We start from the raw sequence: 22,157 nt of genomic DNA on the forward strand, positions 1-22,157 counted from the left end.
ATGGCGTGGCAGGGTTATTCATAATGCATTTGTACATTTTTTCTGTTATAGGTTTATTTCAATTACTATGTCCAATTATTATGAAAGTTATTTAAGGGTCGGTTTTGATGTTATATTGTGTATAGCTTTTAATTACTCCTTATTTATAGTATCTTTCTCTTTATACAAGTATATACTCATCAGTTTTCCAGTAATAGTAGTAAGTGGGTTTAAGAAATGATTCCTGCACAGCACAGCTACTGTATATAGTAGTGATACCCAAAAAGAAAAGAATAAGGCGCATCACAAAGGAGTAAATGCAATACATTTTATTAAGCTCATATAGCATATACAAAGAGAAGAAACAAACAGGTGTGACCACCACCCCATAGGTAAACACAAATACACATACGTGTGGGCGGGAATGAAGGAAAACGCCTTTAATCCCACTTCTGTTTTTCAGGCAAACTATGTGAGATTTTGGAGGATGCCTTTCAACAAGACCTTATATCCAAGGAAATCAAAGAGGGCTTGATTCCAGCATCTCCACGCATTCCTTGACTATATCTGCTCCCGAAGGTGCATAAGGATTTGGTTTCTCCCCCCGGTCGCCCGATAGTGTCGGGTAATGGGAGTCTCAATGAAATGACAGGTAAATTCTTAGACTTTTATTTGAGACCCAGTGTTGAAAGTTTGCCATCCTATCTAAAAGATACTGGTGATGTGCTTAGAAAATTGGAACACGTGAATTTGGAAGAAGACATGTGGTTGGTAACCTTGGATATAGAAGCATTATATACTTCTATTAGACATCACGATGGGCTGCATGCAGTAAACTCGTTTCTATGTATGACAACCATGGATCATGGGTTTATCTTATTTTTGTTGTGCCTTCTGGAATTCTCGCTGACCCATAACTTTTTCATTTTTAATGATGCCCTCTACCTACAGCTCCAGGGCACTGCTATGGGGGAGGCTTTTGCCCCCTCGTAAGCAAATCTGTTCCTGGGGCTGTGGGAGAGGGACATTTTTTGTACCAACCCTACTCCTTTGAGTACTAAAATGATTTTTTGGGCCAGATATATTGATGACGTTCTTGCTACCTGGCAAGGCAGCGAGGAGGATCTTGTGTCCTTTGTGCGGGAACTGAATCAAAATAATATCAATTTAAAATTGACTTATCATTACAGCCGCACAACAGTTGATTTCTTGGATGTGTGTATATCCAAAGATGGCAAGGGTCTGCTCCATACTGAAATATATAGGAAGGATACAGCAGTAAATTCCTTACTACATGCTTCCTCAGCGCATCCGAAAGCTTTGAAGAACAGTATCCCGGTTGGACAATTCTTGCGCACGAGGAGGGTGTGCTCGGATGAGGCATCCTTTGTAGAACAGGCACAGGATTTGGCAACACGATTTGAGGAACGTGGATATTCGGAGCGTGTGATTAAACACGGTTGGCGTAGGGCATCACGCATGTCACGTAAGGATCTTCTGCACTCGGCGAGGAAAAGGACGAGCTCCACACAGGGGAGATTTATCTCCACTTTTAATGAACAACATTCACGGGTAAGGGAATCTTTGGAGAAATTTTGGCCCTTACTGACCAATGATCTAACTTTGGCGAAATATATGAAAGATTATCCATCTATCACATATAGACGGGCAAAGAATCTCAAGGATCTACTTGTGCATAGCTATTACAGGAAATCCATTCCTGATAGCTTTGGCACGAGAGGTCTGAGGTGGGGCTTTTTTCCTTGTAGAGACTGTGCGGCGTGTGCCAACCTGGAGCGATGCTCATCCTTTTTATCAGGGGATGGTTCCAGGGAATTTCAAATCACCCAACATATCACTTGTGGCACTGAGGGTGTGATATACCATGCGTCCTGTCCTTGTGGACTTGTTTATATTGGATTAACATCACGCCAGTTACGTGTCAGGGTGCGGGAACATGTCCGAGACATCATCAAGGGGGGTGATGTCACGGACGTGTTAACCCTGAAACCCATACCCCGGCATTTCAGGAATGTACACTCCTGCGATGCCAAGCTCTTGAGAATAAGAGGGATAGATAGAGTTCTCATGGATGGTCGAGGGGGAGACTGGAAGAAGAGCCTTTCCCAATTGGAAGCCAAGTGGATTATGAGGGTAGATTGTGTACGACCCAAAGGCCTTAATGAGGTCTTGAGCTTTGCTCCATTTTTGTGAAATTCCGTTTTTTATGTATTTTTTTTATGTGTTTTTTATTCTGTTTTGAATTATTTCTTTTTTTATCTCATTTAGCTTTTTTAGGCTATGAGTTCCCTATCTATGTTTTCCTGTGTCCTTCTGATTTTTGAGATGGTGATTCATGACATTATATATTCTACATCTTTGAAGACATCCCTACTATGGTGCAAATTATGAAGAACTCTCATCACATCTGTTTTCGTATTCTGTATTTGATTTTTAGTCCTGTTCAGTCGGATATATATACATGTGATCAAAAATAGATGAGGATTGTCTCCGATATAGGATTGATATCTATATATATCTAATCTAACTAATTCAGATATAATGTTTATGCATGTTCTTCTTAGAATAATATATTCTCTCTACATGATTTGTTATGTAGAAATATCACCCATCCGACTGGCAAATGCCTAGTACCGGTATTACTCTTTACAAGTTCAAATGACAGCTCTTTGCATCTCTCTCTCAAGATGTGGGCAGGTATATTTGATTTGTATGGACACTCGGGTGATCTTTGCGGGGAGCGCTTCCGGATGTTTGGCTTCTGTCTGGTTGTCATGGATGCGCCCCATCCAGCGTCATGGGTCCGGCCTCTCAGCTGACGCGTCGCTGTTTGGCCGGCCCCTATGACATGGGACGCGCACTTCGTCAGTTCCGGTATGGGGCGCGAGCACCGGAAGCGCCGCCATACCGCAATCCATTCTGAGTGGTAGGGGAACTATTTAATGGCCACACTCTCTCCGCTTTCACACTGCCCCCCGAGGAAGCTGACGCGAAATGCGCGTCGGGGCACTTTTCCACCCCAGGTATGCACATGGCAGTTTGCCATTCACAGGTTTTTGATCATGGGCCTCCATGTTAGCGGCTAAATATGCGGTCATGGGTGATTTCACCTTACACATGGGCATTGGTGCAATTATATTGATAGGTGCAATTTTATTAGATATTGATTGCTTTATACATGTGTGCACCTATTCCTCCATAGCTACTTTGTGCACATACATATGCTTTGGATGGCTGCTATATAACATGTATTGTATCTCTTGCTGCTATTTGGAATGAAGATGATTATGTATTATGTATTTTTCTGCACATGGCACTTTATTTCATATTTTTTGTAGCCCATCATTATTGTGGCTGTTTTATCTCAATTTGAGAGAGGTCATAGCTGCAACTTTGCACATACTATCTGTAGTTTTATACACATTTTTGGCCAATTCTCTCTCTCTCTCTTTTGAGATTTACAGCCGCTGTTTGCGAACTTGCGTTTATACTGTTCATTGATACTAAAGGGTTACATCTAGCATTTATATCTTAATTGCGTTTTCCTTCATTCCCGCCCACACGTATGTGTATTTGTGTTTACCTATGGGGTGGTGGTCACACCTGTTTGTTTCTTCTTTGTATATGCTATATGAGCTTAATAAAATTTATTGCATTTACTCCTTTGTGATGCACCTTATTCTTTTCTTTTTGGGTATCTATGTTATTTAAGAAGGGCGAAATTTAGAGACCGTTTTTTTGACTCATTGTATATAGTGGTGGTTTCTAGAACCAAAAAACTAAATTGTTGAATTATTATAGCTGGCTACGATACATGCATTATAATAGTTTTTGAGGCATGACAGACGTAATTTGACAGGTATTCAGACTGTGGTTAACACCTTTATTATGGTTTATTTTTCACATTCCCCATGATGCAATCCTCATTGCAGTATGTCTAGTGATTGTTATTTTGCTTTAGTTACAGTATTATTGATCATAATTTGGTAGAGTTGAATTGATAAAATTATTCTGCTGAAGCTCTGGAATTGTGTTACTTGTAGGCACTGTCATTCCATAGTATGTAGACATGGTTGATGGCGGTCGAGTCCATTTAAGGTGTCAAATGGCCTCTTGGTGGCAGTTTAGAAGTCGGGTAAAAGTTGCGGACAAGTTAAGGTGGACACATTTTAACTAATAGAGGAGGTAAAAACCTCATGGGGGTGAACAGGCTAGGCTTTGGTGGCCAGCTTCAAGGTCGTTGTAATGGTAACGTCAATCAGGGGTGGGCACAGTGGTTAAGCACAGGAGTGAGGATAATAGGGTCATTGGTGCCCTGAAAGTTTACTGGCTATGCTTGAATGGCCCCCAGTGTGTGCCGCCCCTTTATGACTGTCTGTCCTGGTGCTATATGTCAGACAGCTGGGAGTATCACAGTACTTGTGAATCCCAATGTACAAGCACTTCACCTGACTGCTAGTGTGGTTGTTTCAATCTTGTGATTTAAATAAAGCTGTGGCCAGTTTGGCAACCAAAATAGTGTGTTTTGTGTATTTATTCTAGTGCCTAGGTTTACTGTAGTTATGGTTGTTAAAAGATGGAGTGGGGATCCATCCCATATCCAAAAGTCATGCATGTTTCGTATAACTTCCTCAGGAATGAAGGACTCCATCTCTTTATATTGCTAGGTTATGTGTGTCCAATAAGTTCATACAGTGTGGCCCGTATTATATCTGCTAGTTATTTTTTTCACTTGTCATGATAGTCTCCATTTTTCAGCAGCATTTTATTTTTATATATTTATTTAATTTGAATTTTTAATAATTAACTTTGAGCTATAATATGCTCTGTTTTTGGGCAGTTGTGTTTATTCCTTTGTGATGAGCATGTAAAGTTTATATGCCAATTTCTCTATTAACCAAAATGGCATTAGCAGAGATTCTTTGCTGGGGACCTTGACTTTTTCCCTGTATGATGTTAATCAATCACAAGCAGTCTAATATTAATGCAGGGGAGAAGAATAGAGCAGAGCTGTGTGTCATTATAAATACTTCAGCATCTGCAGGTCTCATGCCTGGCACTGTCAGTGTGGGGAAAGTGGAGTATAGCAGAGCACAGCTCACAGCTCTGTGAGATGGGAGCTGCAGATGCAGAGGCATTTATCATAAAACACTCTGCTCTACTCCCTTCCCTGGATTGTAATCACAGTAAATGCCAGAAGTACGAACAGAGAGAAGAGCAGGGATGTGTTTTTTTACATGTCTCACACACAGAAAGCTGAATCTGCCATTCTTTGGGACCATGTTCTTTTTTTCCTGCATGCACTGCCTGCTTAAGATTGAGGAAGAGAGCAAAAAAGCCGACCATACAGTCCAAAATGCTGTAAAGAGAACAATCAATTTATTAAGTGTACCAGGTAAAAATAGCAGGATAAACAGCAATGAATGAGGTAAAATACAAAATTTGAAAAAAGAGACGCATACCCAGGACAATAATAATAATGGAGCTGGGTGAAAAGGGTGTCAAAATAATATTCACAGTACAAAAAATATCATATACATCTATAAAAGACAATAGGCAGAATTCTACAAGAGTATTCACTAGTAAGTAAAGTGCTGGCACAGTGTAACAGAAGTAGTACCATAAAATCATAATAAATGAACAAAAGTGTATACCATATAGGTGTCAGAGCATCAGGTAACAGCACAGAGTAAAGCCCCCATCTCACATAGCGAGATCGCTGTTGCGTCACCGATTTGTGATGCAACAGCGATCTCGCCTGTGATCTCGCTACGTGTGACACATAGCGGCGATCGGGCCCCTGCTGCGATGTCGCTGATTGTGCTCGAATGTCCTTAGCCATTTTTTGATCGCTGGTGTCCCGCTGGCCAGCATGCATCGCTGTGTTTGACAGGGACAACGACGAGCGACCTCAATACTACAGGTCTGAGAGACAGGGTCACAACGACCGTCGTAGCATTCCGTATAATTGCTGCATCGCTGGTGAGATCTGACTGTTTGACATCTCACCAGCGACCTCGTAGCAACGCACCAGCGATCCCTACCAGATCACATCGCTGTCGGGATCGCTGGTGCATCGCCAAGTGTGACGGTACCCTAAATGTGTAGTGATAGAGACAGAGGATCATGTGAAAGAGTAAGCAATTTGATCCAAAGTTGGTAGGTAACTCACAGTGATAGTGTAGCTCTCTGGCTCCTGGATGGCGTCCATCCCAATGCACGTTTTGGCACGCTACCTTCATCAGCAGCTCCATTGTTATTATTATTGTCCTGGGTGTGGGTCTCTTTTTTCAAATTTTATATTTTACCTCATTCATTGTGGTTTATCCTGTTATTTTTACCTGATTCACTTAATAAATTGATTGTTCTCTTTACAAAATTTTGGACAGTATGGTCAGCTTTTTAGCTCTCTTCCTCTTTGTAATTTCCCGACTGTCAATATGTTATCACTCGGGTCCGGCTTCTTGGTCACAGGGATTTTACCTATATTCGACCCCACATTGTAATTTCACCTAAGTACTACAGAAACCCTTTTACCACTAAGCATTCCTTTGTTGCCTTTATTTGATATTCTGCTGAAGATTGGTGAATGTCATGGAAGAATAAAAGTAACCTCCCCAAGAGACTAATCAATGCTAACGCCCAGAGTCTTAACGAAATATGCAGAATGTAGATGAGAAATTACAAAATAAAATTGTATTATTCTGCTCTGCAGCCGCTGTTCCATGATGTGGCCAGTTTAACATACTAAAATTGGTAAAAAGGTCCACTTTAATACACAAAATTTGTTCTGATGTTCTATCTTAATCTAGTATTTTTTTCAACATATGATTCATTGGCTTGAATCTTTATTTTTTCACAATGAAAACCATAATGTTAAAATAACTCTGAATCTATAAAAGAAAAAGGTATTATAAAGTTAGGAGATTTTGTACATCACTTCAAAATGTATGAGTTAAGATAAATGACAAACTTGAATTTCAAAAGAATATATCTTTTTTCTTATTATCTGTTTGTGACTTTTTTTACTAACCCTTTAGCATTTTCAGGTTTAATGTATCTTTGGGAAATGCAATTCTGCTGAGATTACATTGTATTGTAAACCTTGAGCTGAACCATCACTTTTCAAGTGAAATAAACAGGAATACAATCTTGTGATCTCATTGAAACCATACAAGTAACTACTCTGAAATGTTAATGTGTTTGTTAAGAATTCTGGAGTGCATTATCATTGTACATTGCTTAGTTTTACATATGTGTTTTTTTCATGTGATGCTTTGATTCAGTTTGAGTACCTGTGTTTCTGGAACTATAGGGTTCCGTCTGGGTGAAGAACTGAAGAAGGTGGAAAGAGGTGAAGAAATAATAACTGGGTCTGGCCTTACGAAGCCACTTAAGTCACAGCTGGGAATAGAGTTTTCCTCAGTCTTCATTGCCAGAGTGTCCATTGCATAAAAGCTGTTCCATGGCAACCACACGGTTTTCTCCTGGCTTATAAAAGGGGCCCGCTCAAAGTGAAGAGTTAGAGAAGCTCCACCATTGGCTATTAAATCAAACCTACAAAAAAAACATAATAAAATGCAAGTCTTTTTTTTTTTTTTTTTTGCAATTGCATAGCTAAAAAAACTAAGCAATACAGTCAGGCTTTGTCTATTGTCCACTGTTCTATGTTATTTCCTAAAAAAAAAAAACAACTACACCACTGCACATAACAAAATCAATAAAAGAAAGTACAACAGTCATTTCACTGATCTGATTGAAAATAATCTAGACAAGAAGACAGGCAGCCACACCTCTTATTTGGCAGAACTCAGTCACATAGCATATTCCTTGCAATCCAATAATTATATATTGCCCAATTGACAAATCTGCAAGCTTTTTTAAGTGTACCTGTACAAGTTTTTAAGCACTTATTGAAACCAATTATATATAATCTCATACTTTTGCACCCTGACTTTTAGGATGCATGGTTACATATTACACACAATTCTGGTCTAAGGACAAATGTTGCTATCGACCACTCCAATCTATAAACCTCCAACATCTAGTGACATCCCACACTAAACAAGTCACAAGCCTTCTGGCTCTAACTGCTTAACTTCCATATAAAATTAAAAAAATGTTTGCTACTCACGTGCCATCTTGGCGTGTTATAGTATAACCATATTTTGGATATTTCACAAAAGACACATTGACTCCAACCAAAGGTGTTCCATCTCCAGTCATGACTTGTCCTCTTATTAGTGAGACAAGGCTGGAAAATATTATAGTTTCTTTGTAATTAAATTATAATGAGCAAAAACAGCAACATACCATGCAGCAAGACAGATTCCTCTAATATTATTAGGTGTTAGCACTTGGGTTCTTGGACTGTAAATATTTACTGCGGAAAATCTGCCATTTCAATGGGATAAACAATCGGTCAATACACAGCTGATAGGTCAAAGCTAGGAAAAAAACAAGGAAAAAAGCCCTTTCTCTATGTTTTCCCGCTTATATTATGTACTAGCTGAAGAGCCCGGCGCTGCCCGGGCATAGTAACTAACTGTGGTTAGTTATAGCAAATTATAATTATTCTCCATCCCATAGTCCCATGCCCATATACCCATCATACATATCCTCCATCCCATAGTTGAGTGCCCATATACCCATCATACATATCCTCCATCCCATAGTCGAGTGCCCATATACACAGTCATACATATCCTCCATCCCATAAGCCCGTGCCCATATACCCATCACACATCCTTCATCTCATAGTCCAATGCACATATACCCATTATATATATCCTCCATCCCATAGTCCCGTGCCCATATACCCATCATACATAGCCTCCATCCAATAGTCCCATGCCCATATACCCATCATACATATCCTCCATCCCATAGCCCTGTGCCCATATACCCATCATACATATCCTCCATCCCATAGTCGAGTGCCCATATACCCATCATACATATCCTCCATCCCATAGTCCCGTGCCCATATACCCATCATACATATCCTCCATCCCATAGTCGAGTGCCCATATACCCATCATACATATCCTCCATCCCATAGGCCCGTGCCCATATACCCATCATACATATCCTCCATCCCATAGCCCTGTGCCCATATACCCATCATACATATCCTCCATCCCATAGTCGAGTGCCCATATACCCATCACACATCCTTCATCTCATAGTCCAATGCTAATATACCCATTATACATATCCTCCATCCCATAGTCCCGTGCCCATATACCCATCATACATAGCCTACATCCCATAGTCCCGGGCCCATATACCTGTCATACATATCCTCCATCCCATAGTCCCGTGCCCATATACCCATCCTACATATACTCCATCCCATAGTCCCGTGGCAATATACCCATTCACACATCCTCCATCCCATAGTCCCATGCCCATATACCCATCATACATAACCTCCATCCCATAGTCCCGTGCCCATATACCCATCATACATATCCTCCATCCCATAGTCGAGTGCCCATATACCCGTCATACATATCCTCCATCCCATAGGCCCGTGCCCATATACCCATCATACATATCCTCCATCCCATAGTCCCGTGCCCATATACCCATCATAATATCCTCCATCCCATAGTCGAGTGCCCATATACCCATCACACATCCTTCATCTCATAGTCCAATGCCCATATACCCATTATACATATCCTCCATCCCATAGTCCCGTGCCCATATACCCATCATACATAGCCTCCATCCCATAGTCCCGGGCCCATATACCCGTCATACATATCCTCCATCCCATAGTCCCGTGCCCATATACCCATCCTACATATCCTCCATCCCATAGTCCCGTGGCCATATACCCATCACACATCCTCCATCCCATAGTCCCGTGCCCATATACCCATCATACATATCCTCCATCCCTTAGTCCCGTGCCCATATACCCATCATACATATCCTCCATCCCATAGTAGAGTGCCCATATACCCATCACACATCCTCCATCCCATAGTCCCATGCCCATATGCCCATCATACATATTCTCCATCTCATAGTCCCATGCCCATATACCCATCATACATATTCAACATCCCACAGTCCCATGCCCATATACCCATCATACATATTCGCCATCCCATAGTCGAGTGCCCATATACCCATCACACATCCTTCATCTCATAGTCGAGTGCCCATATACCCATCACACATCCTCCATCCCATAGTCCCGTGCCCATATACCCGTCATACATAGCCTCCATCTCATAATCCCATGCCCATATACCCGTCACACATATCCTCCATCCCATAGTCCAATGCCCAAATACCCATCACCCATCCTCCATCCCATAGTCCCGTGCCCATATACATATCCGCCATCCCATAGTCCCGTGCCCATATACCCGTCAAACATATCCTCCATCCCATAGTCAAGTGCCCATATACCATCACACATCCTCCATCCCATAGTCCCGTGCCCATATACATATCCACCATCCCATAGTCCTGTGCCCATGTACCCGTCAAACATATCCTCCATCCCATAGTCAAGTGCCATGCCCATATACCCATCATACATATCCTCCATTTCATAGTCCCGTGCCCATATTCCCATCATTCATATTCTCCATCCCATAGTCCCATGCCCATATACCCATCATACATATCCTCCATCCCATAGTCGAGTGCCCATATACCCATCACACATCCTCCATCCCATAGTCCCATGCCCATATACATATTCTCCATCCCATAGTCCCATGCCTATACCCATCATACATATTCTCCATCCCATAGTCCCATGCCCATATACCCGTCATACATATCCTCCATCCCATAGTCCAGTGCCCATATACCCATCACACATCCTCCATCCCATAGTCAACCATTATGACATCATAATGAGCGGCGGCAGGGCTTGCAACCTATGATGACATCAGCGTCGCCATGGCAACCATTGTGACATCATAATGAGGGGCGGGGCTTGATACGCACACACTGTTTCCCCAGTATGCAAATAGGGGCATTATGACATCATAATGAGGGGCGGGGCTTGACACGCACACACTTTTTCCCCAGTATGTAGATAGGGGCAAAATTGTTTGGTGAATTGGAACGCGCGGGGTTAAAATTTTGCCTCACAACATAGCTTAGGACGCTCTCGGGGTCCAGACGTGCGACTGTGCCAAATTTTGCGGCTGTAGCTGCGACGGTGCGGATGCCTATCCCGGACATACACACACACATACATACACACACACACTTTGAGCTTTATATATTAGACTAGCTGAAGAGCCCGGCGCTGCCCGGGCATAGTAACTAACTGTGGTTAGTTATAGAAAATTATAATTATCCTCCATCCCATAGTCCCGTGCCCATATACCCATCATACATATCCTCCATCCCATAGTCCCATGCCCATATACCCATCATACATATTCTCCATCCCATAGTCCCATGCTCATATACCCATCATACATATTCTCCATCCCATAGTCCCATGCCCATATACCCATCATACATATTCTCCATCCCATAGTCCCATGCCCATATACCCATCATACATATCCGCCATCCCATAGTCCCGTGCCCATATACCCATCACACATCCTCCATCCCATAGTCCCGTGCTCATATACCCATCACACATCCTTCATCTCATAGTCCAATGCCCATATACCCATTATACATATCCTCCATCCCATAGTCCCGTGCCCATATACCCATCATACATAGCCTCCATCCCATAGTCCCGGGCCCATATACCCGTCATACATATCCTCCATCCCATAGTCCCGTGCCCATATACCCATCCTACATATCCTCCATCCCATAGTCCCGTGGCCATATACCCATCACACATCCTCCATCCCATAGTCCCGTGCCCATATACCCATCATACATATCCTCCATCCCTTAGTCCCGTGCCCATATACCCATCATACATATCCTCCATCCCATAGTAGAGTGCCCATATACCCATCACACATCCTCCATCCCATAGTCCCATGCCCATATGCCCATCATACATATTCTCCATCTCATAGTCCCATGCCCATATACCCATCATACATATTCAACATCCCACAGTCCCATGCCCATATACCCATCATACATATTCGCCATCCCATAGTCGAGTGCCCATATACCCATCACACATCCTTCATCTCATAGTCGAGTGCCCATATACCCATCACACATCCTCCATCCCATAGTCCCGTGCCCATATACCCGTCATACATAGCCTCCATCTCATAATCCCATGCCCATATACCCGTCACACATATCCTCCATCCCATAGTCCAATGCCCAAATACCCATCACCCATCACCCATCCTCCATCCCATAGTCCCGTGCCCATATACATATCCGCCATCCCATAGTCCCGTGCCCATATACCCGTCAAACATATCCTCCATCCCATAGTCAAGTGCCCATATACCATCACGCATCCTCCATCCCATAGTCCCGTGCCCATATACATATCCACCATCCCATAGTCCTGTGCCCATGTACCCGTCAAACATATCCTCCATCCCATAGTCAAGTGCCATGCCCATATACCCATCATACATATCCTCCATTTCATAGTCCCGTGCCCATATTCCCATCATTCATATTCTCCATCCCATAGTCCCATGCCCATATACCCATCATACATATCCTCCATCCCATAGTCGAGTGCCCATATACCCATCACACATCCTCCATCCCATAGTCCCATGCCCATATACATATTCTCCATCCCATAGTCCCATGCCTATACCCATCATACATATTCTCCATCCCATAGTCCCATGCCCATATACCCGTCATACATATCCTCCATCCCATAGTCCAGTGCCCATATACCCATCACACATCCTCCATCCCATAGTCAACCATTATGACATCATAATGAGCGGCGGCAGGGCTTGCAACCTATGATGACATCAGCGTCGCCATGGCAACCATTGTGACATCATAATGAGGGGCGGGGCTTGATACGCACACACTGTTTCCCCAGTATGCAAATAGGGGCATTATGACATCATAATGAGGGGCGGGGCTTGACACGCACACACTTTTTCCCCAGTATGTAGATAGGGGCAAAATTGTTTGGTGAATTGGAACGCGCGGGGTTAAAATTTTGCCTCACAACATAGCTTAGGACGCTCTCGGGGTCCAGACGTGCGACTGTGCCAAATTTTGCGGCTGTAGCTGCGACGGTGCGGATGCCTATCCCGGACATACACACACACATACATACACACACACACTTTGAGCTTTATATATTAGACTAGCTGAAGAGCCCGGCGCTGCCCGGGCATAGTAACTAACTGTGGTTAGTTATAGAAAATTATAATTATCCTCCATCCCATAGTCCCGTGCCCATATACCCATCATACATATCCTCCATCCCATAGTCCCATGCCCATATACCCATCATACATATTCTCCATCCCATAGTCCCATGCTCATATACCCATCATACATATTCTCCATCCCATAGTCCCATGCCCATATACCCATCATACATATTCTCCATCCCATAGTCCCATGCCCATATACCCATCATACATATCCGCCATCCCATAGTCCCGTGCCCATATACCCATCACACATCCTCCATCCCATAGTCCCGTGCCCATATACCCATCATACATATCCTCCATCCCATAGTCCAGTGCCCATATACCCATCACACATCCTCCATCCCATAGTCCCGTTCCCATATACCCATCATGCATATCCTCCATCCCATAGTCCAGTGCCCATATACCCGTCATACATATCCTCCATCGCATAGTCCCGTGCCCATATACCCATCACACATCCTCCATCCCATAGTCCCATGCCCTGTCATATACCCATGCCATGCATGGGTATATACCCATCATACATATTCTCCATCCCATAGTCCCATGCCCATATACCCATCATACATATTCACCATCCCATAGTCGAGTGCCCATATACCCATCACACATCCTTCATCTCATAGTCCCATGCCCATATACCCATCATACATATCCTCCTTCCCATAGTCTCGTGCCCATATACCCGTCATACATATCCTCTATCCCATAGTCCAGTGCCCATATACCCATCACACATCCTCCATCCCATAGTCCCGTGCCCATATACATATCCGCCATCCCATAGTCCTGTGCCCATATACCTGTCATACATATCCTCCATCCCATAGTCGAGTGCCATATACCCATCACACATCCTCCATCCCATAGTCCCGTTCCCATAAACCCATCATACATATCCTCCATCCCATAGTCCGGTGCCCTTACACTCATCACACATCCTCCATTCCATAGTCAACCATTATGACATCATAATGAGCGGTGGCAGGGCTTGCAACCTTTGATGACATCAGCGTCGCCATGGCAACCATTGTGACATCATAATGAGGGGCGGGGCTTAATACGCACACACTGCTTCCCCAGTATGCAAATAGGGGCATTGTGACATCACAATGAGGGGCGGGGCTTGACGCGCACACACTTTTTCCCCCAGTATGTAGATAGGGGCAAAATTGTTTGGTGAATTGGAACACGCGGGGTTAAAATTTCGCCTCACAACATAGCTTTGGACGCTCTCGGGGTCCAGACGTGTGACTGTGCCAAATTTTGTGGCTGTAGCTGCGACGGTGCGGATGCCTATCCCGGACATACACACATACACACACACACACACATACACACACACTTTGAGCTTTATATATTAGATGTACGGTTTTGAAAGGGGATGCTATTTTCAATATTCAATTCTCTCTACACTACAAGTAAAAATACAATAAGGTGAAAACAAAGGGGTAAAAATGGAAAGTGGTAAGGTCATTTATGTTCTCGGACAATCTTGATAATCTTGTAATAGCCAAACAAAAGAGAAAAAAGATGGATGAAAGAAGAGAAGGAAGGAGAGACTGTGAGCATACCTTTGCTGTGCCTGCATAACTCACTGTGTGAAAGTAACAGCTCTACTTGTAATGATGAGGTATATTTTGAATAGTAAGTACAAAGGAACTAAGTTGACTGTAACCTTTCCAATTTATCTAGAATGAACATTTCTTACATTTGATTGCAAAGTGTCATTGCACTTTCACACTGGGTCTGTATAAAACTCCTTTGCGGTATAACAAAAGATCAGTATTTTGTATATACAGTTGGAGAAAATAAGTATTTGATCCCTTGATGATTTTGTAAGTTTTCCCATGGACAAAGACATGAACATGATTTTAAGGGTAGGTCAATTTTAACATTGAAAGATAGAATATCAAAGATAAAATAAAAAAAATCACATTTTATAAATCATATAAATTTATTTGCATTTTGCAGTGAGTATTTGATTCCCTACCAACCATTAAGAGTTGTGGCTCCTACAGACCAGTTAGACGCTCCTAATCAACTCGTTACCTGCATTAAATACAGCTGTCTTCATAGTCATCTTCAAAAAAGGCTCCTGTTCACAGACTCAATTAATAAGTCAGATTCTAACCTCTACAACATGGGAAAGACCAAAGAGCTTTCTAAGGATGTCAGTGACAAGATCATAGATCTACACAAAGCTGGAATGGGCTACAAAACCATAAGAAAGACGCTGGGTGAGAAGGAGACAACTGTTGGTGCAATAGTAAAAAATGGAAGAAATGCAAAATGACTGTCAATCGACAATAATCTGAGGCACCATGCAAAATCTCAAATCGTGGAGTATTCTTGATCATGAGGAAGGTGAACGATCAGCCTAAAACTACATGGGGGTACTTGTTAATGATCTAGAGTCAGCTCGGACCACAGTCACTAAGTAAACCATTGGTAACACACTACGTCGTAAAGGTTTAAAATCCTGCAGTGCCCGCAAGGTCCCCCTGCTCAAGAAGGCACATGTGCAGACCCATCTGAAGTTTCCCAATGAACACCTGGATGATTTCTGTGAGTGATTGGGAGAAGGTGCAGTGGTCAGATGAGACAAAATTGAGGTCTTTGGCATTAACTCAACTTGCAGTGTTAGGAGGAAGAGAAATGCTGCCTATGACCCAAATAACACCATCCCCACTGTCAACCATGAAGGTGGAAACATCATGTTTTGGGGGTGTTTCTCTGCTTAGGGAAAGGGACTACTTCACCAGTTCAATGGGAGTGGATGGAGCCATGTACCATAAAATCCTAACTGACAACTTCCTTCCCACCGCCAGTGACCCAAAACATACAGCCAAGGCAACAAAGGAATGGATCAAAAAGAAGCACATTAAAGTCATGGAGTGGCCTAGCCAGTCTCCAGACCTTAAACCAATAGGAAATTTATGGAGGGAGTTGAAGCTCCGAGTTGCCAAGCAACAGCCTTAAAATCTTTACGATTTAGAGATGATCTGCAAAGAGGAGTGGACCAAAATTCCTCCTGACATGTGCGCAAACCTCATTATCAACTACAAAAAACATCTGACTGCTATGCTTGCCATCAAGGGTTTTGCCAGCAAGTATTAAAGGCCCCGTTACACATAACGATGTTCCAGTGATCCCACCAACGATCCGACATGGATGGGATCGCTGGGACATCGTAAGGCTGATCACTGATGAGCTGTCACATAGACAGCCCATCCAGCGATCGGGACCAGCGAGCAAGCTGGTTTCTAATGTAAACATCAGGTATCCAGGAGCCGCGGATAATTATACATAGGTAATGTCCTTCTTAGCCACCTTTATTTAATCTTCAGCTTGGTGGTTATCATTGCATTAAAATGAATAATGGTGAGTAATATGTAAAACTATGTGTCCGCTACATAATTAGTAAGGTTAGCAAGATGTGAATTATACCAGAAAAATCCGAATAAACTCCTTCAATAGTATTAACTTCTTAACACACAATGATGTACAGTATCCATCATAGGATGCCTCCCCCTCTTTGATGCGGACTCCGGCACTGAGCCCGAGCCTTTTCCAGCACATGATAGCTGATCTGATCAGCTGTCATGTGCCCCTAACAGCCACGGGTGGAATCACGATCCATTTGCAGCTGTTAGCATGTTAAATGCCGCTGTCAATCTCTGACAGCAGCATTTAACATGCACGCGCCAGAAGTGCATCGCAAACCACGCCCATCAGCGCCCGTGTCATATGACTGCAGGTCGCCGATGGTTTGGCATGACAACTAGGAGTCTGCAGGAGACATCCTACAAACAAAAGAATTAACCTCTTAGGCTGGAGTCACACACAACCATTAAAAAAATCGGTCCGATTTTAACGGTCCGAAATCGCACAAAGGTTTCTTGACCAGTGATCCATTTTTGATGCAATTTTTCTTCACTGATCCAATTTTAATCGCATGTAAGCATCCGTTTGACATCCGTCTGGCAATTTTTTTTCTGACCATTCCAAAACTGACAAATAACTGTTTTTAGGCCTGAAACTCATTTAAAAAATAATCCTGCCCTATATTTATATTTGGGGAGCAATACCCTGTGATTGTGGATCAGAGGAGGCGTAGACTAATGTGGGTCCATCCACTTTTGCTCCGAAGGATATCTAAAGGCCATTTCCACCATCTCTATACATGTCTGCGTAGCCATCCGAAGAAGTTCTATCAATATTGTTGGATGAGCCTTGCTACCTTTGATATTTTGCTTGAGATTGTGCGCCCTGGGATCACGTTTCAGGACACGAGGATGCGCAAAGCTACTTCTGCAGAGGAGCGTCTACTCCTCACCTTACGATATTTCTCAAACCAATATGTTGATGATGTGTGAAGCAGCATATTTATTTAACAGACCTTGAACCTTATTTCTTATTGCCCTACTTTCTTAAATTATTTCCACCACATTTCCCCAAAACATTTATATGCTTGTGGCTTACGGAACCAAGCCATGGCATGTAATTTAATGTTCATCATGCCTACTTTAGAATTCCTCGACTTTAAATATGTTTGAAACTGTATATGTTGTTTGTTGGGCTATGTACTCATGTATTTTTTTTTTTTTTTACTTTAGCTTCCTCTCAACTGGCCTTTCATATGCTGGTCTGCATTTAGAATTTTTAATTGGGAAATCCACAATCTCTGGCATTGTACGGTCTACATGCTCCGAAATCTGGACCAGACTCCATCATGTGGTAATGCCGGAGCCCAAAATGCCTGACTGGTTGCGTATCTCCCGTGGATTTGAGGACACGTGCCAGTTGCCACAATGTATTGGAGCCCTAGATGGGAAGCACATCCGTGTGCGTAAGCCGCCGAACTCAGGGTCCCAATTCTATAATTATAAACAATATTTTTCTGTAGTATTGATGGCTTTGGTTGACACTCACTACAGGTTTATAATTGTAGATATTTGGGACTATGGAAGAACAGGAGACTCCAGAGTCTTCAATTCTTCCATTATGGGTCGGCGGCTGCATAATAATGAGCTTGACCTGCCACCACCACATCAGCTTCCCAACTCAAATATGGAACCGGTGCCTTATGTTCTTGTAGCAGATGAGGCGTTTCAATTGAGCAGACATGTCATGAGGCCATATCCATGACGAACCCTTGACCACCGGCGTAGAATATTTCACTTTCGCCTATCACGTGCTCGGCGACTGGTGGAGTGTGCCTTTGGTATTCTTACGGCCAAATGGAGGGTCCTACAGTCCGCAATTCAGCTGAGTGAAGCTAATGTCAATGAAGTTATTAAAGCCTGTGTTGTCCTACATAACTTCACAAGAATTCATGACTGCCCCTCACATGATGATGCTGAAGTGGAGACTGCTAATGTGTCTAGGCCTAGGACACATGTAAACCCTCCCCGTCGTCCAATTTCCGGACTCAAAGTATGTGATGTCTTTACAACTTATTTTCTAACACCTCAGGGTGCTACTCCCTGGCAAGATGATGCCTTATCTATGTAGTGCTTTGGTTGTGTTGTGTTCTCATAAAGATTGTTTGCTTGGCCTTTTTTTGTGTTTTTTTTAACAGTACTTTTCACTATATCTATCTAACACATTACAGAACATGTACAAACATGAACAGACACACATTGTGAATGTTAACAAGTTTATTACTTGTTTTTTTTTGGTATTGCCGTACCAAATAACGATAGTAATGGCATATGGCCTAATGTTATCAACACATTAGTATTTAACAGTCCGAATCAAAAATGAAACATCATGTACAAAACAAAAAACATTACATCAAGGGAAAAACGAAAACCTACAAGTCATGGTAGGTTGGGGGTGGTGAAGGTGGGGGGCCTGTTTGGACATTTGGCCTTGGTTGCTGGGCCATATCTCTGTCCCCCTGTGCGCTGGCAGCTGGCTGTGCCATCTGTTGCATCCTGCCAGGATCAATTTGTGGGTTTGGGTAGGGGTAATTTTGATATTGGTGTGGGTAGTCCTGGTAGGGCTGCCCTAATTGCCCATATCCCCCAATATGTCCATGTCTAACATACCCATGTTGTGGCCACCCACCAACATTGGGTACGTTAAAGTGGCCATATTGGGCATGTGCGCCCTGGCCCATATATTGAACCTGTGGAGCCACATTGGGGATGTGTGCAGGCTGAGGCGGAGGTGTTGGCACCGGTGGAGGAGGAGGAGGAGGAACAGGTTCCAAGGATGGTTGACTTGTCACATCAAGTCCAACCAGCCTATCAATTTGATTCTCATCTGACAGCTGCCACCTTTGAAGAAATTGAAACACACTGCGAGGATTATTGGGTGGTGTGCTGGCATCCAAAACGATTTGGAGAGTCCCTCTCATACACAGCCTGTACCCACGGGGAATTGCCCTCAAATACTGTGCCAGACTGCGCCGATAAGCCTCCTCCCCATCATCATGAGCAGCTGTGGACAAGTAGTCCAATACACCTCGGTCCACCTGCATTCTTGTTCCCAAAGGTGCTCCTTCTCTCCTGCACCTGCCTCGTCGTGGTAGGGCCGAAGGCTGAGGAGAGGGATCCAGTGGCATGGTGTGGCTGCTACTGTTGCCCCGGTCATCATGCTGTGCTGCCTGGCTAACAGATTCTGGTGGTGGTGATCTTGGTGGTGGTGGTGTGGCTCTGGGAAGTCCTGCAGATGGGCCGGACCCTGCAGCAACATCCGACTCAGGATCAATCACCACCTCAGAGTCGGAACCCGTCTCCCTCTCTGTGAGGTTTGACTTGGTGCTACAATGGAAAAAATAACATAAATTAAATTTTGCATAGAGAATATCCAAAGTACTACATTAAACCATGCACTTACGGTCTCAGATCCATCGCAGGAGCAAGGAAATGTAGGCTGTCGAAGTACAGGTATTTTCTGTTTGTGGTTCCAGCGGCTCCACTACGGGACCTCAGCTGTCTCTCCCTCCTATATGTGTCCCTGCAGCTGCGCCAACGCCTTGTCACATCAGTCACTACAATGTGAGCAAAAACACAGGATTTTGTTACACCACACATATGGCTATGGTATCAAGGGTTTACCTATGCTTAGGCACACATTTTACAAATGATATGATTTATATTCCTGTTGGCTCCACACCAATCAAAAAAATAAGGAAAAGGTTGAGGCCTCCTACAAAGGATCTTCTAACCAACAGAATTGCTAACAAAATTTAGAAAAACATGTGGTAATAATGCGAACATCTATGATGTTTTGAGTCTAAAAACAAAAGTTATATAGTGGCTAAGATACGGGCAAAAAAACAAGGAGAGCATTGCATTTGGTGGCATAACAATTAGCTAAATATTTCAAATTTTTGTAAGCCAAATTCGTCATGGTGCCACCAGTCAGGGAGTTGTAATTTTGATGTTGTAAATATGCACACAATAAAAATGGCGGAGTAATTATGTCCAGATATGTGAGCAATGACGACACATATTGTGACTTACATTGAGCAGATTAGATTTGGGGATTTGATTATGTGTACACATTATTTCACTTATTAATTTGCTCCCGCTCCTCCCGAGGTCTTGGCGCATATCCAGTGAACATCTGGGCACAGATTCTTCTCCACGCTGCCTCCCTGCGTGTGCCGTCAGCATAGTGGGGATCTCTCTGGTCCCATAGTTCTGACCTCTCCTGGACCAGAACTATCAGCATTTCCACATTGACTGGCGTGGACATGATGGAGGACTCCGTGGAGGCGTTCTTCCTGGGTTTTTTTTATGCTGCAAGAGAAATTTACATCCCAAAGCTTCCTGGCCATGCCTCCTGCTATTTCCTGTTGACAAGGAGAAGTCTTGCGATTTAATCGCAAGTCACACGTGTGGTGCATTTTCAATGCGATTTTTAATCACATCCATAGACTTGCATTGGCGAATCCGATCCGAAAATCGGTGACAATCGCACCATGCTGTGATTGTCTCGGTCCAAGGAACGGATCCGATAAAAAAACGCATGATGGGAGCAGCAACATAGAATAACTTTGGGACGAATGCAATGCAATTTTTTATCACATTGCATTCGTCCGATTTTATCGCTAGTGTGACTCCGGCCTTACTGTCACATAGGGTGACCTCTCTACTGTCTAGCTATTAAACCTTCCCTGATATAAAAATAAGTTTAGCTGCTTTTCTCTCGGACATGATATTATGAATACATTTGGACACACATTTTCATTACAGGGATATTGACATCACTGCATAATGGTATATTATAGTTAAATAATCAATTTGTGATGAATTAATAGAGATATAAATACTATTTTTCAGAGGGTCAAGATCAAACTTATAATGGTGTCTAAAATATTACATTCTCTTTATAAGTATCCCAAACAAATTAGAATTTTTTTTTCCTTTCTTTTTGTTTTTAAAAATTAATCATTGATTAGGTCACATTTATTATATTATAACGTAGCTAAAGCCTGGGTTTTTAATTTGTATGTATCTCACATGTTTTCACTTTATTTCTCATCAGTAACTATGCTAATTAATCAACACACCGGTGTCTTCACCAGTTCTTAGCATAAAAAGAGTTACTCAGTAAAATGTTGGATATCATGTAACTGTCTATGTTGATGTTGTTTTATCCTGTGCCGAGCACGTTTTTTGGTGAATAAAGAAGTTTTTTTCACTAGTTCGTTGAGCTGGATTTCTCATTTTTTGAATACTCCACGTTTTGACACAGCGTTCCCGTGCTCCGAACATCTAAGGAAGTCTACTACGGTGAGCTGGACTTTTTTCTACTTCACAGGAGACCCCTGTGATTGTCATTGCTGGATAGCTATGA

The 22,157-nt window shown here is 42.8% G+C and overlaps 1 protein-coding gene across 3 annotated transcripts in view; it reads right to left on the minus strand.

The window, feature by feature from the left end:
* Positions 1-22,157, minus strand: part of TENM2 (teneurin transmembrane protein 2) — a 6,300,157-nt gene that overhangs the window by 442,712 nt on the left and 5,835,288 nt on the right. For all 3 annotated transcript variants that reach the window (XM_073589482.1, XM_073589484.1, XM_073589485.1), the window contains 2 exons: positions 8,135-8,254; positions 7,296-7,557 (listed from right to left, as the gene is read on the minus strand). In XM_073589482.1, the coding sequence (XP_073445583.1) occupies positions 7,296-7,557; positions 8,135-8,254 (382 nt within the window). The remainder of the gene's footprint in view (positions 1-7,295; positions 7,558-8,134; positions 8,255-22,157) is intronic.

The sequence above is a fragment of the Dendrobates tinctorius genome, unplaced genomic scaffold (genome assembly GCF_039654945.1).
Source record: "Dendrobates tinctorius isolate UK_male_01 unplaced genomic scaffold, ASM3965494v1 ptg000108l, whole genome shotgun sequence".
NCBI lineage: Eukaryota > Metazoa > Chordata > Amphibia > Anura > Dendrobatidae > Dendrobates > Dendrobates tinctorius.